The following is a 17,655-nucleotide window of genomic DNA, read 5'->3' on the forward strand; positions in this document are numbered from 1 at the left end:
GCCCACTAATACGCCCACCTCTCATTGAAATGCAATAAAAAAAAACAATATTTTTTTTGATTTATTTTTTAGCAGCAGACACTATTAAGTCTTCTGGAAAACTTTTACAAAATTGAGATATTTTACTTCTCTTAGACCTTTCTTGGCTTTCTTCGAAAGCTTTTACAGGTCGTCCACGCTTAACGGAATGCGAAGTGCTTGGTTGTTCATCATCCAAAGTTTCTTCACATATGGTGTAAAGCTGTGCAAGCCATTCTTCATTATCAGCCAAAAATTTACTTTTTATGCGCCCAGATTTGTTCCATTTGAATTTAAATTTTGGTATTAAATATTTTATTAAAAAATCACGAAATTTTTTAATAATTAAGTCTGACATTTCATTGTAATTTGTTGATATGACACCAACAACAACATCAATATCTTTATTGCTATCGATCCAATTATTAAAAATTGCACTATAAGAAATTGTTGAATTATCTATGGCCTTGTTGAATTTTTTTTATCACTTTATATAAACATGTTTAAGCTTGCACGCTCAAATAGATTGTGAATTACATATATAATTGCAATTACCATTTGTTGATCAATAATATTTAAAACAACAACAATGTATTATTATTTTACAGTTTGTTTTTAATAAGTGCTATAATATGGCTTGCTGGGATTAACAGCTAAAAGTTATTATTAATGCAAAGAGAATATTCTTATTTACGTGAGCTTCTTTTTTTTTCTCTTACTTTTTTACTTCACTAAAATTGATAAGAACACGATCATTTATGTGTGTACAGATATACATATGTTTGAGCAAAAAAAAACTGGTTTGGCTCAGCGGATGTAAAAAATGCCCAAAAACCAACAACAACCAAAACCAAAATTATGCTCACTATATTAGACTGCTTATGAGCTTTGGACAACAAAAATAATTATAATGCAAGAGACTATTTTCTATTTTCCTGCCAGGCGACAAGCGGCACGACAATACAGTATACTCTCGAAAAGTAAATTCTCAGAAAGTAAATAATCGCGGAAAAGTAAATCACCTTTAAGATTACACATGCACCTCGAAAAAGTAAATTTTTAATTTACTTTTCAGAGAGTGTGATAAAAAATTCGAAACGAAGCAAGCAGCGTTTTTTACGATGTTGCAAAAACACTTACTCTCTTGTTTATCGCGTCTGTTTAGTAAATAAACTTTGAGATATGTACATATGTAAATGGTCAGAAAATATATTGCAAAAGAAAAAAAACAAAAGAATATTTAAAATTTTTTCTCTTCATAATAAATACATATGTTTTTCATGTAAATCCATATGTTTTATTGAAGCAAATAAATGAATGAATTTTTTAAGTTTAAAAATGCATTTAATATTATAAAAACAGATAATTTATGTACATATTTGGAAAAGTAAATTATTCGAAAAAGTAAATTACCCAAAATACCAATCGATTTACTTTTCGAGAGTATACTGTATAACAATTAAACTAACCACATTAGAAAGTGATCATAACACAACTTAGATAGGAACAATATCTTGCACTATCAATTTAAATTAAAAATTATGCAACTATCTAACCCAAAGTCAATGACCTTCAACAAAATTATCTATCAAATTAATAACGTAAATAAAATTTAAGTAAACAAGAATATTTTTATTAAAACATAAATGATCTTTAAAGCATAATTCTGAATAACTAACAAAAAACAAATGTAATTTATTACTATTCTCTTGCACAATAAGTGAATAGTAACCAATTAAAAAAAATAAAAGTAAAAAGTTGTAAACATGCTATTGCATGCTAACATATGTACGTATGTCCTCTACTTTTAATTAAAGCTGAGATTTCAAACTTTCATTTGGTATAAGTCTGCACCTAGGGCGAGGGGCTGCTCTATATTTCCTAGGCCATTGAAAATGCAAAATATTCAATTTTTGCACCACAATTCTGTTGTTAAGAAAAAAAAATTGTGTGCTTAGAAACTAACCCACTAAAACATGGTCCTTCGAGCCATTCCGAATGGCACTATTGGTTTCGTCCAGAAAAAATATTAATAAGACAACGCAAGCCAGAAAATAAAACAAAACAAAAATCAGTGCAGTGCGGTGAAATACAGTGGAGAGCAAAGAACAAAAAAAAAAAAAAACAAAGTGCATTGAGGTTCAAAAGTACATACATGAAACAAAAAAATTAGTTGTATGTATATTAGGGTGATTCAAAAAAATTTTTTTTTTTTTTTTCAATTGGTACTCGCAAAAATAGGTTCCTAGACACCTCTAAGAAAGCCTCTCCAAATATGAGATTTTAATTGTAACGGGAAGGTCCTCCGCCTAACGGTTTTGTATTTTTTCTTATTATCAGATAGAAAAATTTATATCTCGCTTCCAACTACTTGAAAAAGTATCTTGTTAATTAGGTTTTGTAGGAAATTGAATGCTCTAAAATATGGTCTCTTATGATTTTTTCGTAAACCCAACCGTTTAAAAGATATTAACGGTTGAAATTTGACTATTTTTGTAAAAATTCTTTATTTCTTATTAATTTTATAACTCAATGAAAAAAAATTATTATGAATGATGAAACTCATAGTTTTGTAGGAAATTTACTGCTCTATAAAAATGGTCTAAAGTAATTTTTCAATAAAGTTAAGCGTTTACGAGATATTCATCGTCAAAAATCAGTGCATATTAGGGTGGATCAAAAAAAATAAATTTTTTTTTTCGTTTGGTACTCTGAAAAATAGGGTCCTAAGCACCTCTAAGTTAGCCTCTCCAAAAACTTATTCGTAATAATTTTTTTTCATTGAGTTATAAAATTATTAAGAAATAAAAAATTTTCCCAAAAATCATCAAATTTTAACTGTTAATATCTTTTAAACGGTTGGGTTTACGAAAAAATCATAAGAAACCATATTTTAGAGCATTCAATTTCCTACAAAACCTAATTAACAAGATATTTTTTCAAGTAGTTGGAAGCGAGATATAAATTTTTCTATCTGATAATAAGAAAAAATAGAAAACCGTTAGGCGGAGGACCTTCCCGTTACAATTAAAATCTCATATTTGGAGAGGCTTTCTTAGAGGTGTCTAGGAACCTATTTTTGCGAGTACCAATTGAAAAAAAAATAAAAAAAATTTTTTGAATCACCCTAATGTATATTCATACATACCAACAAAAAGTGTGGTGATAAAAACCATTTAGTTAAAAAAAAAAAAAACAAAACTGGTGTTACAAAAGAAAAAAAAAACACATATAATGCAAAAGAGTACAGAAAAATAAAAACACATTTGCCAAAAACAGAAAAACAAAATTGTTTAATATACGAGACTTCTTTAAGTCACAGCTACATATATTTTGCGATTTTGTCAGAAATATATATAATTAGTAAATACAAATTTCCTGCCTTCTATATTTACGTATGTGTTTTAAAACACATATATTTAAAAAACATAAAGATTAATATTTGTTATACTTTTCGACAATACCCCTTATGCGTAATAAAGTAATAAGCAGGAGTAAGTCAAAACAAAAAACGAAGGTAAATTGAAAATATAACAAGAAAAGAGAGCAAAATAAATCAATCATACATAAATGCAAACATACATACATCATAAATACATTTCTTAGCACTTCATCTTAAAAATACATATTTACATATGCGCTAACAAAGGAAAGTACCCTTTTCCCATTCCGTTTTCTCGCATTCTCACTTTTGCGAAAAAATAAAACCCAAGTACAAGTATACACAAGCATACGGCATTCAATCTGCCAAATACATTACCAAACAGAAACGAAATAAACATATTAACAAAGTAACGGGTGATTTTTTTGAGGTTAGGATTTTCATGCATTAGTATTTGACAGATCACGTGGGATTTCAGACATGGTGTCAAAGAGAAAGATGCTCAGTATGCTTTGACATTTCATCATGAATAGACTTACTAACGAGCAACGCTTGCAAATCATTGAATTTTATTACCAAAATCAGTGTTCGGTTCGAAATGCTTTTTTATCGACAAATTTTGTTCAGCGATGAGGCTCATTTCTGGTTGAATGGCTACGTAAATAAGCAAAATTGCCGCATTTGGGGTGAAGAGCAACCAGAAGCCGTTCAAGAACTGCCCATGCATCCCGAAAAATGCACTGTTTGGTGTGGTTTGTACGCTGGTGGAATCATTGGACCGTATTTTTTCAAAGATGCTGTTGGACGCAACGTTACGGTGAATGGCGATCGCTATCGTTCGATGCTAACAAACTTTTTGTTGCCAAAAATGGGAGAACTGAACTTGGTTGACATGTGGTTTCAACAAGATGGCGCTACATGCCACACAGCTCGCGATTCTATGGCCATTTTGAGGGAAAACTTCGGACAACAATTCATCTCAAGAAATGGACCCGTAAGTTGGCCACCAAGATCATGCGATTTAACGCCTTTAGACTATTTTTTGTGGGGCTACGTCAAGTCTAAAGTCTACAGAAATAAGCCAGCAACTATTCCAGCTTTGGAAGACAACATTTCCGAAGAAATTCGGGCTATTCCGGCCGAAATGCTCGAAAAAGTTGCTCAAAATTGGACTTTCCGAATGGACCACCTAAGACGCAGCCGCGGTCAACATTTAAATGAAATTATCTTCAAAAAGTAAATGTCATGAACCAATCTAACGTTTCAAATAAAGAACCGATGAGATTTTGCAAATTTTATGCGTTTTTTTTTTTAAAAAAGTTATCAAGCTCTTAAAAAATCACCCTTTATAAGGGAGCATACAGGGGCATTACCCAATTCGCCTACGCGCTAGTTAACCCTTTCGGTGATTCTATGCCATATGGCATAGCCACTTTTTGAAGCCCATTTCAGGTCATAATGTATGTGGATACACTTTTTTTTATTAATTTTGTATTTTTCTTTGAAGTGTTATCTATAAATAAATAAAAAAAAAATTGATTGATGGATCCTACACATTGTTATGTTTCAGAGAACAAGCGTTCCTCGTGAGATTCACAATTTGCATAAAAAGAACATGTTATCTTAATATGTAAAAATCACGTGTCACATTGTTTGTTTGCGATGGACTCTTAAACTACAGAACCGATTTTAATGAAATTTTTAACACTGTGTGCAGTTTGGTCCAACTTGAAAGATAGGATAGTTTATAACTCTCCTTATAGTCGCATTATTTATTTATTGCAAATTATTTGCTTATTATTAGCAAAGAGCTATCCACCAGTTGGTGGCGCTAAGAGCGGTATTGAGTGCGGTATGTTACAGTAGATGGCGCTACAAACATTAAAAACATTAAATGAAAATGCGTTGTTTGAAGTTTATATTATTTGTGGTAAAGTTATACGAGTCTATGACTTCCAAAAAAAATAAAAATTGGGCGGGGCGAAGTTCGCCGGGTCAGCTAGTACTTTTATATATTTTGTTAAAGAAAATTGTAAATTTGTTAGATTTTTTTAATTAATTTAGTAGATAAACATTGCTTTAGTAAATTAAGAAAAAATTAGATCCGAAATATAGTTCAATAGAGCTTCCCGATTTTTTTTATTTCATACTATGCCATATGGCATAGATTTTTCCCAAAGGAAATTTTTTACTTCGTTGTATAAGTTCATACTGACTAGACGTGTTGACAATGCCTAAGAAACTAAACACCGAAGAAATTGAAAATATTTTAATTAGTTTTGATAACTCAGATATATCTGATTTTGATGATGAGGAAGAAGAAGAAAATGGTGTTTTGGAGTCACTATTGCAAACTTTAAATGATAGAAATAACAATGCCTTCTTGATCGAAGAGTTAACTAATCCGGATGGGAATTCTGATCAATTTGAGAAAAATTTGGATGTAGGAGATGATTTGATGGATTTAGAAGATGCCTCGGATCCACCGTTCAAAAAAATTATTTCATATAGATGGGCAAAGGCAGAATGGAATACTCCAATCTCAGGATTTTCAGAAAGTTATCCAAAGCAAGATGTAAAAACTCCTGTTTCATAATTTCTAAAGTACTTTCCATATGATTTTATTGACACTATTGTTCAGGCAACAAATCAAGCCTCACTTATGAAGAGTGGAACCGCTGTTAATGTTGAAAAAGAAGAGATCCTGACATTAATGGGATTGGAAATCATTATTGGAACAATCGGATATCCTCGATTACAAATGTACTGGGCTGGTGCTACTGAAATACCAGCCTTTCGTAAACACATGACAAAAAACCGATTTCGATACTTGTATAAAGTTTTGCGTAGAGGGGAACTCAACCGACAAACTTTTTAAAGTTCCTCCACTTATAAATACATTCCTGAAAAAATCTTATGATATTCCAAAAGATGAAAACTGCTGCTGTGATGAAATGATGATTCCATGCAAATCGAAAACTGGATTGAAGCAGTATATGCCTAAAAAGCCGATTAAATGGGGAATAAAAATATTTTGCCTATGTAGCTCAAATGGGATTATTTATGATCTGGAAATATACCAGGGAAAAAACACAATTGTTGGAGACACAAAGTTAGGTTTTTGTTCGGATATTGTTATTCATTTATGTAAAACTATTCCGGAAAATAAAAACCACAAGATATTTTTTGATAACTATTTTACCACTATAAACTTATTAATATATTTGCGAGGAAAGGGAATATGGGCAACAGGCACCATACGAGGAAACAGAATTTGAAAAGCTCGCCTGAAACCAGAAAAGGATTTAAAAAAGGAAGGAAGAGGTAGCTATGACTATTGCATTGAAAGGAACCAAAACATTATCGTTTTGAAATGGCTAGATGGGGGCTGTGTTCAATTGGCTTCGTCCATTTATGGTGATAAAGACACAAAAGAGGTCACCAGATTTTGTTCAGAGCAAAAGAAAAAGATCGTTGTATCACAGCCTAACGTTATAGCTGTGTATAATAAATATATGGGAAGTAGTGATGAGCGATATTTCACTACCGGTGATTTTTTCACAGTTCGAACCTGTGATCGCAGTTCGAACCTGTGAATTGCGATCGCAGTTCGAAACTGTGATCGCAGTTCGAACCTGTGATTTACGATCAAAATAGCAAATAGCAGAAAAGTAACAACTTTCTTCAGGGTATTGTATATACCATATATGCTATTTTTCGTCATAGCGGTTTGAAATTTTGAGTGTAACGTTCTTATAATTTTTAATAATGGCAGAAAATGTATCAAGGAAAAGAAGTGGAGATGAAATACAATCAAAATGGAATATTTTAATTTGTTTTAATAAAATTTTTAATTTTGCTTATTGTTAAAACCAAATTTGAAAGCTTTTTGTGTTGAAAACAAGAATTGTAACTAATTAATTTCAGAAAAAATATGGAATAAAAAAATTACGGGTTTTTAATATTTTCCCAAAGATTAGGAAACTCGCGTTAATTATTTGGTCTTGAAAATATTAAAAGCGGGTATTCTAAACAAACAAATTATCAACCACACTAATGGTAATTCCTTCTAAGAAATGTTTGAAACCATCATACCAACATACGAATGAACTATGCAATACGCTCTAAGTGTCAGGTAGCCGAACCGCTCCAACATTTTCGAAGATGTAGTGAAAAGAAAGGCGTAAAAACTTGACTCGAATTACAGGAACCAAAAGAGAATTTACCGCCAATAACGACAAAAGGTTCAGCGTTCCCACGACAGTCGGGTGTACGTAACTGGACGGGACCCGGACTTGTATTCGGTCAAACACTGTCAAATCGGCAGACTCTGCCGCTACAACAACAACAACAAAAGGTCTCCGTTTTAACGTGGACTTAGTTGCGATCGCAATAGCAATATAAAATCACAGTGATTTAAAAATAGCAATCACTGAAATCACAGTGATTTAAAAATCGCAATCTCGCTCATCTCTAATGGGAGGAGTCGACAAGATGGACTTTTTGCTATCTTTGTATCGAATTTTTATTCGGACAAAAAAGTGGACCCTTAGAGTTTTCGACCATTTTCTGGACTTAGCAGTATGCAACTCTTGGTTAGAATATCGCAATGATTGCGAAAGTAATAACATAAGAAAGAAAGATCAAATGGATTTATTAGCGTTCCGGAATGATGTAGCTGATGGATTGCTGGCATTGGCGACAGTTCAAAGTGTCGCACGGAAAAGAGGAAGACCCAAGCAATCGGAGGACTTAGACCTTTCTAGCACTCCATCAACTTCGAAATAAAGACCTTCATTTGAAAGGGCACCTTCAGGTTCGATTCGTTTCGATGGTATTCAACATTGGCCTGAGTATACACCTGTAAAACGTATACGTAAAGTACAGGATGCAAAGGATATTCCAGATACTTGTGTGCAAAATGTAACGTTCATCTCTGCATTCCAAACGGGACCAGAAATTGCTTTAGATTATACCATGAAAAGTGAGGTAAGTTATAGATTTATTTCTATATTTGAATTAGTTTTATTATATTTCTTTCAGAGAACTATACAGATGCAGACATACTCTTGAACCAGAAATTGACAATGAATTCCTATTTTTTATAGTTTTAGTTACAATGAACTCTTATTTTTTATAGTTTTTTGCGTTTGCTTGTGTTTAAGTTTAAAAAAAAAATACTTTTAATCCAATGAAAACAACAATTTTAAAACTGAATTAAAAACTTATATATTATATTTTTTTTCCTTTAAATAGATTCTATAGTGTCCAAAACCCACTTTTGCAAACAAAATGTTAAAAAATTAGTTTTGATTATTCATAAAGTGGGCTTAAGTATATAAAAAAGCTAAAAATTAGATTTTTGAAACCAAAAACAAAAAAGAAGCCCCGAAAGGGTTGAGAAACGTATTCCTTATAATAGTAGCAAACAACAAAACAATCTTTTGTTTCAGTAAATAGAATGCATCAAAACAACCTTGAGTTGGAACAATTGAAATGCACTATCACTAAACCAAACAATCCTAAACAAAGAACCCAATGAACATTTTTGTTGATTCTCAAATTGAGATGCGTTTGAGAATCAACCTTAATTTCAAATCTCAAACGTTTGTTCTCTAAGTCATTTCAATTTGAAAACAAAGCCATTCTCAAACAAAAAGGCACATTTTTAATATGAAATTTTCCTTTGTTCTCAATTTGAAAATGTCAAAATCTCAAACATTTTCTCAAATATAAAACGAGGGGAATGGAACGAATTTCAATTACATTAATTGAAGTTGCCACTGATTTAAAAATAAGAACTGGTTGAAGTTTTGAAATTAATTTTTATTTATATAAAAATTTATAGAGGTATATTGTACGCAGTACATATACATATATACATAAATTTTATTAAACAATAAATAACATGGTAACGTAACAAAAATTCATTTTTTAATTTAAATTAACGAAAATAATGTACATTCTTAAGATAAGGGCACAAACGAAATAGTTAATTTCAGTGCAAAACTTAAGAATAATCCAATTACAACTTACAAAATTAAATTTAAAATTGTCGCACAATAATATAAGAACTAATTAATCTACGACTACCGATGACATATTCTTTTTGTTTTCGTATTCAATTCTTTTTTTTAATCTGTTGCTGGCGTGTTGGAAAAAATTCAATGTAGTCCGCTCGAATTCCATATCCGTGGCAGCGGTAGGGAATTTTTGATGGTATGCCTCTATAATAGAAAAAAATTAAAAATAAGAATAAAGCAATAAAATAAATATTACGTCTTAATGCTGTCGTCACACTAAGTGCTCTTTTCGGTTTTTTCGTCTTCGTTCCTTTCCAGGAGTATATCTGGGCAACATCGTCCGTAAAAACTTTTCGCCAAGCCATTTTAACAAATTTGTCCGAATTGGATGCAATTATCATTTGCAATTCAGCCACCTATAAAAATATATAGACAAATTATTGATATAATAATATAAATGAGAATTAACCAAATCGTTAAATTTTGTTTCGGAAGATTGAATTTTGTCTTCAAAAGTAGCGAAATCATGGGCTTCTGCAAAAGGTTTTTGTGGCAAAACTTTATTTCTTTTTTTTTGTAGCATTATGTGAGGTCGATTTAACTTCTTCCAACACTCTCTTCAGAAGCTTTTGAGTTGTATGATGTTCTGAAATTATCGAAATTATCATATGCATATGTACAATAACTATATAAGTATTTGTATGTACCTTTTAACAAATCTTCTACCTTCTTATCCAGACTATCCAGTTTGTTACTTAAGTCGTCAAAATCTACGATTTAATTAAGATGTTAGAACCACTTCAAAAAAACGATATTGTATTAACTACTTACTTGATTTAGTGGTTTGCTCACATCCAATCGATATAAACGAGCTATTGAAATCCATCTAATTGTGAATAAGAGGAATAAATACATATTGACTACATTCAAAATTACTAAGCAAGATCATTTTTTGTGATATTTCTTCCGCTAAATGCTGATAGACGTAACTTGAAAATTGTAAAGCAGAGCCAATATCTTATATTAAAGTTTGATGATTTTATTGGTGTAATAAAAAAGTCATTCAAATTGATAACTTCCACGAATGAAATTTTTGATACACCATTTTCCTGTGAAAAATTTATGACTTTAAAAATCTTATTTTTTATGTTGTAAATATTATCTGGCATTTTTAAGGATAAATTGGTATTTCATTGGCTGATTTTGCTTTACATTTGCAACCTCAAAATTATCATTACTGAACAAACTTTCCTCAACTAAACGATTATAAATTTGGGCAGCAATATGAGATTTACTATTACATTTATGTTTAAGCTTGAACAAAAAGGTCTCGAACTTAAATGCGCTAATAGATTCTAATCCTCCATAATTTAATGCATCAGAATGTAAATGAGTAAGACAGTGGAAGTTAAAAGTTAAGAATGAATCGTCATAAAGTCTAGAAATGTTTTTGACGAATTCACTTAAACGAATTTTCGCACACTCATTATTTTCGATGCAAGAGGTTTCATTTAATAAAATTCGCATACCCAAACTAAGTAGCAAAAAGTGATTGTACCTTTCAGCGTCTAAAATATCAGCTAGTAAAACAATTCCGGTATATAATAGAAACTGCCTTAGTTCTGTAGCCTTAAACCTCTCAATTTCTTGTAGGGTACGTGGATGTCGAGCAAATTCTTTGGGAACCTGATTACTTAAAAAGAGTATTTTAGAATTTAATGAATTAATTTGGTCTGGTTTTAAAGAATACAATCTATTTTTGTGCCTAATCCAGCCAAGAAGTAAGCTTTTCATGACACCTAAACACACCACATACATATAGTCATATGGCAATGACTTCACAATGTCGATTGGTAACTTTTCAATAGCTATTTGGTTCAATATTTTATGATGATTTACATTACTTCGTGAGCGAAAATCTGCAACTGTTCTATTAGGATAGATTTCACTACGGAAAATTATCCGATGTCCAACAGATTCGCCTTTTTGAGTGCATTTTATGCAACAAAAAAAGCCAGTGTGTCCTTTAACACCCAATACATAGGATCTTGCTGGGGCATCACAAATAAAAGACCGACAATAAATTGAAAAATGTTTACCATTGAAGTTTAAACCATGTTCTAATAAGTACAACAACTCATCCACAAATCGTTGCAAGAAGATGTTCGGGCAGAGTGCCTTACTATTTTCGCAATATGCTCCCACAACCATGACAACTGGTTCCCCATTTACATTTATTAAAATAGGCCAAGCTTGCAAATTAGAACTTTTTGCAAGTGGAAGGCCATCAATATTAATGTTGAGGTGAATTTCGGTGAAATCAAATGATTTCCTCAATAAAAAATCTGTCAGAGAGTCTTCTATGCCGTAGTGAATATACTCTCCTGTTCCCATTTTCTCTATGGGTGGAATCTTAGGAGTACACTTTAAAGTTCGTGCATCCTTTGGAATATCTCTAATATATTTTTGTAGAATTCCTAACAGACTACTAGTTGCAACGGTGGAAATATTAAATTTGACCGCCCACTCCGCTAGCTCTTTCCTAACTGAAGTGTTTGTCACGTTTAGGTTGGATTCCTCATATACGGAATCTTCACTTTCTATATCACTAAACTCATATTCCACCGTATTAGAAGTAGAAGGACTTTTCTTCATAGCCGCATCTACACCTGGGATCTCCAGGCTTTTATTTTTCCCTACTCCATCACTCTCTGTGAGCAAGTCAAATATCTGCCTCACTTCACTTTTTATTTTCTTTGTAGTATGCATTTTCTATTCGAAATATCACAATTATAACAAATATTTATAATATTATACTTCCTTTCACTTTTATTCTTCAAAATTGCTGCAAATCACGATAACGTTTTTTTAATTATGAATACTTTTTGACAGATGATTGATTGATTATTGAACGGAATGAAACGGCATGCCACATATTTGAGAAAATGATTTTTATCAAATTGTAAAACGATGGAAACAAATTTGAGAAATAGCCTTTGAGAAACGTTTGAGAAAATATTGTCTTTCAAATTGAATAAATGATGAATTTCAAATTGAAATTTAATATTTTCTCCAACGTTTGAGAATTTCAATTGTTGGGAAGTATCAAAAGAACATTGAGTTTGAATACCACAACAACCTTATCTTAAAACAAAGAAAATGTATCTAAGCAAACAATATACAATATATGTAAACAAACCTAAACAAATAATATAATCTTTAAACAAACTAGCAACTAGTAATAAGTAAACATTCTAGTTAGTATAAATAGCAGTATAATAAGTTAGTCTTAAGAGTATAAATAAAGAGCACACGTTTCGGTGCAGCTCAAAATATATTCTTTTGACTCATTTTTACTTCTGGTATTAACTCGTTCTCTTGCCAGTACCAACATACATATGTATATATTTACATGTACGGGATAGAATCCGCCTGTGCTAGCATACTCTACACTGGGTAGTAAATACCAAATTATTAAATTATAATTAATTTTCAAAATAAAAAATGGGGTTTTTGTTTTGTAAATAAAGAAACGGTAGATAAAGTAGCACGAAATAATACAAAATACATTTATTAACACCAATACAAAAAAATCAGTTAAGCAAAATCTACATAATTTGTGAACACTGTATATGTAAACATACATACATATATTAAAACATATAAATCTTCAAAGTCCACATTGGCATCTATTCGCCATTCTAGATTCTAACGATGCAGATACACACAATTTCAAATCATCGGCTTACGATATTTACGAAAACTGCTTAGACCAATATGAAGAAACAAAAGCTATGATCTCCGATCAGTTAAAGCTAATAAAAGCAATTGCACCTACTCCACAACCTAGAGTAGAGCTGCCACAAGAAGACAGTCAGAAGGCAAGTTCAGGCATCCAACTCGAGTTGCCCGCATGTGACACAGAAACCTTTTACGGAGGTTATGAAGAATGGTCGTCCTTCCGGGACATGTTCACGGCCGTGTACATACACCATCCTCAATTATCACAAGCGCAAAAATTGTATCACCTCAGATACAAAACGAAAGGTCAAGCAGGCATGATAGTAAAACAGTTCGTTCTCAATGACGATAATTTCAATTTGGCTTGGGAAGCTCTAAAAGCTGGATAGGAAAACGAAAGAATACTGGTCGATAAGCAAGTAACGACACTATTAAACTTGCCTAAAATCAAGAAAGAAACAAGTGAAGAATTTGTAAGACTACAATCCACTGTTTCTAATTGTTTGTCGATTTTGTCGACACAAAATATACCCACGACAGCTGGGACCCAATTCTGACAAACATTTACACCGCCGCGTTACCAGAAAAGTCGGTACTTCTATGGGAGCAATCGCTCTCACCACGAAAAAAGTGCCCAACGTGGCAACAAATGAAAGATTTTCTCACCACCCAATATGAAATTGCGGAAAGGTTAGAAGAAAAAATAATCAAAACTAAGACCATTAAACACGACCAAAATGGAAGCTTAAATAGACCTCAAGCTAGAAGCAACAAAAATTGAAACAAAAGCTTTTACAAAATACAAACGTTCACATCCGAACAAAGAAAACAAACGTCATGCGAACTATGTAAGAGAGGGCATAAACTTAAAACTTGCGAGAAGTTTAAAAAATTAAACATTAATGAAAGGAACAACTGTGCCAGGTCAAAAAGACTCTGCACAAACTGCTTGTCCCACTCACACAATCTTAATATTTGCAAAGCAAATTTAACTGCTTATATTGTCACAAAAGACACAATGCAATGCTTCAGCATATATTCCATCTCACCCTATAAAAGTGCTTATAAATCAAGAACCACGGGTTTAATTGCAAAAGAAAATCCCGAAACCAAAATTCTAAACATAGCCAAGAGACACCATGTTGCTCAAAGGCACAAAAAGTTCAAACGCTGCACAGCGAAGCACAAGGTGGACTAGTCACAGAACCAGTTACCACCATACCAACTCAAGTTGAGGACAAATACCTTAATTCACAATTAAGGAAATTGCAAAGATTAAGGAAACTTCCAATAATAAACAAAATTATAAAAGATCGGTATTGTGAGCACTTCTCTAAAGCCACAACTACTCGATCAAATAATGGCCGGTACGTCGTACGACACAAGGTCAGATACCCTCAGACAACCTCATATAAAAACACAAATATATGTTCGTAACTTTTCGACCCCGCAGGATGGCTTTCGCCAATAATGATACAAAAATCCTGCTTAAAAAATCTCAAACTATGTAGCGCGGTACTAAACGTCAAATTAGTGCATACGCACTTAAACATCAAATATAACAAAAGTGTCTCAAAAAAAAAAAACAAATCGACTCTTTTCATACAATATTACCCCACAAAAGCTTAAATTTTCAAATAAATAAAATTTCAAAAGCAAGTTCAGGGATCACCATACTCCCAATGTGATGCAGTTACGCACCTATACTTACAAAAAGGTAAAGGTCGCTCTTATTGCATCTATCCATGCCCTCCTCATATGGGTGGGTTATGGGAATCAGCTATACAAAGCATAATTATAAAGAATTATTTACTCCAAGAATCGAAGCCGTTCTCTATTCACGGCACCTCCTTCGCAATATCCCTCTAATTTCATAGCCCTAATCCAGGGCTAAGGAGTACCCACTCTGGCCCTACATGAGCCAGACGTGGAGATACTATCCTTCATAAACCGATTTATTTGGCCCAAAGCCAGAAAAACCAAGTAATAAATGATCAGCATAATAGCTATCAAGAAACGACCGCTTTATATAATAACTACGAGATGCAGTTACAAACTCGTAAATCCGCAAAAATATAGTTTCTTATTGTATGCACGTTAAAGCAAATATGATACATTCCAAATACTATATTTGAAACCAAACCCGGTTTCAACATTTATAGCATGTACGCGGAAATACATGCAACAGTATAAAAGGGTAACACTAGGCAAAATATTCGCCTATGGGGCCCAGGATGTTTAAATGAGTTAAGCATCCACCCACTCTACCCGGGAAAAACTGGCCCATCCTAGTAGACACAGCTAATATACCACAGCCGATGACACCATAACACATACATTACCACACAACACAACCCACCACACTTTTACATCAACCCATTAAAGGATGGTCCGCTGAGCAGGTTCAACATTCGTTATCAATATTCGTACTACACAAGCCGCCCATCCACAATCGCTGTATACTTTCGCTTCTACACTGCGCCGCGGATTTCCCACTTTTTTTGCTTCGATCATCATCTTTCCGCCTACACCGACTTACAGCGATCCAATGCATTCTACCTCGATCCGACGCGATATATTTTCGCAAAATATTGTACAGTAAATAAACGATAATTTTAAATAAATTATACCTTTTTAACTAAATAACATTTTTTCATTTTAAACACTCGCGCAAGTGTGAGTGAACATCAGTGGTTTGCATTCCACAATAAATTGGGTCGGTGATTAGCCGACCCCACAGGATGGCTTTCGCCAATTTTGATACAAGCAAAAATGCCAATACAAGAATTATGGCTAGATGGTACCGACTAGGACGAGCAAGTAAAGCCACTTCGTTTAGAACAGTGGTCCCAGTTCGCGAACAATCTAAACGACATCACACAAATACAAATCCCACGATGGGTAAATTATATCCCAGAGCACATAGTCGAACTACACGGCTTCTAGGATGTCTCTGAAAAGGCATATTGCGCCACTCTATATGTTCGCACACAAAACGACAAGGCAACCACAAGCCACTTACTAGTTGCAAAAGCAAAAGTGGCTCCTCTAAAAACAATAAGTCTCCCACGACATGAAGTATGTGGTGCACTACTTCTTGCCAAACTAGCATCCATAGTGCAAACGCATCTGGATATGGCAAAATTATAAATTATATCTCTGGTCTGATTCCGAGATTGTATGGTTGGAAAAACCACCACATGCATGGAAGACGTATATTTCCAATCGAACGTATCAAATTCTTTACCTAGTGGGATCAGCCACTTGGCGACACGTATACAGTGCTGACAATCCTGCTGATCTAGGTACAAGAGGGTGCAAACCTCTGCACATTGCCACCACCACCCTCTGATGGAATGGCCCCCGATGGTTAGGAGAATCTCCCGATTCTTGGCCACAATCGCCCATGCGCAATATTATTGCCCCAGAAAGTCGAAATATCAACTCCTTTCACGCGACATTGGATGATACTGACATCCTGGAGAGATTTTCATCTTACGCCCGAGCCCTCAGGGTAATCGCTTACATGCTCAAATTCATAGAGCGACTCAAACTTAGCATTAAAGGAATACGCACAGTATATCCCCAAGGCGATACAGTGACGCACTTAGACTTACAAAAAGCAAAGGTCGCTCTTATCGCATCTACTCAAGCGCGCTACTTCAGCCAAGAGATATCAGTACTGGGAGAATCGAAGCCGATTGATAAAAAGAGTCACTCCTAGTACTAAATCCATTCATAGATACGAAGGATCTACTTCGTGCAAATGGTCGGCTTGTCAATTCAAGCCTAACGTACAACGAACGTCATCCCATTGTTATACCAGAGAGATCGCAACTTGCCACATTATATCTCAATTATGTCCACGTACTATTATTATACGCTGAACACCGCCTCATGCAACAAATAGCATTATAGATAGATAGATTTTTGTTCCGCCTTTTTTAATTTCAATTATTCCCGTGCAAGGTAAGTGTCGCTTAAAGTGCTTAGAAACTAAAACACTAAAACAATGTGGAACGTTTTCTTACCTTTGTTTACCATTTCGAATGTATTGACAATTCGCTTATAGAGACCATCACAGATAATAATCAGTTATGTAAAAAACCCAATCAGGTAAAGGTAAAAAGAAATTTCAGATAAATTTCGTAACTATCGTATTTCTAAGACAACGAACTATTTTTATTTTTATTGGTAATAAAGCTTTTTGACAGCGTTAGAGATAATTTGCTTTGATTTGATATATTTGCTATCGACACGCTTTTTTCATTCAGGTTTTATATACATCTCTAAATAATGAAATATGACAGCTGATCAGACCTGTTCGATTTCAGTTGAGAGACTACCACGTACTTGTGACTCAGGCACGTAGCCGGGGGGGAGGGGGGGGGGGGGGGCTAGAGGTCTGAAGCCCCCCCCGAAATAAGGAATTTTTTTAAATAAATCGCAAATAAAAAAGATTTATCACTGACTGAATCTTTTGAAACTCTT

At 33.4% G+C, this 17,655-nt stretch overlaps 1 protein-coding gene across 3 annotated transcripts; it reads right to left on the reverse strand.

The window, feature by feature from the left end:
* Window positions 1-9,234: 9,234 nt before the first annotated feature.
* On the reverse strand, window positions 9,235-17,420 carry LOC125779291 (uncharacterized). Of its 3 annotated transcripts, none has more exons than XR_007423257.1 (6): window positions 12,623-12,707; window positions 10,255-10,309; window positions 10,131-10,193; window positions 9,893-10,069; window positions 9,680-9,839; window positions 9,242-9,627 (listed from the first exon to the last, which is right to left on the reverse strand). XR_007423257.1 is itself a non-coding variant. In XM_049460526.1 (5 exons), exon 1 carries the CDS (start codon window positions 12,190-12,192, stop codon window positions 10,582-10,584), a length of 1,611 nt encoding a protein of 536 aa, XP_049316483.1. In that variant the 5' UTR covers window positions 12,193-12,587; the 3' UTR covers window positions 9,235-9,627; window positions 9,680-9,839; window positions 9,893-10,069; window positions 10,131-10,193; window positions 10,255-10,581. The 3 variants fall into 3 exon arrangements, 1 of the variants encoding a protein (XP_049316483.1); XR_007423256.1 differs by lacking the exon at window positions 12,623-12,707 and adding an exon at window positions 17,196-17,420 and having other exon boundaries at window positions 9,243-9,627; XM_049460526.1 differs by lacking the exon at window positions 12,623-12,707 and having other exon boundaries at window positions 9,235-9,627; window positions 10,255-12,587.
* Between the last annotated feature and the right edge of the window lie 235 nt (window positions 17,421-17,655).

Source organism: Bactrocera dorsalis, chromosome 6 (assembly GCF_023373825.1).
Source record: "Bactrocera dorsalis isolate Fly_Bdor chromosome 6, ASM2337382v1, whole genome shotgun sequence".
Classification (NCBI taxonomy): domain Eukaryota; kingdom Metazoa; phylum Arthropoda; class Insecta; order Diptera; family Tephritidae; genus Bactrocera; species Bactrocera dorsalis.

Coding starts and splice junctions, on each gene's coding strand:
- LOC125779291 (XM_049460526.1), bottom strand. CDS start 12,192: ATGCATACTACAAAGAAAATAAAAAGTGAAGTGAGGCAGATATTTGAC.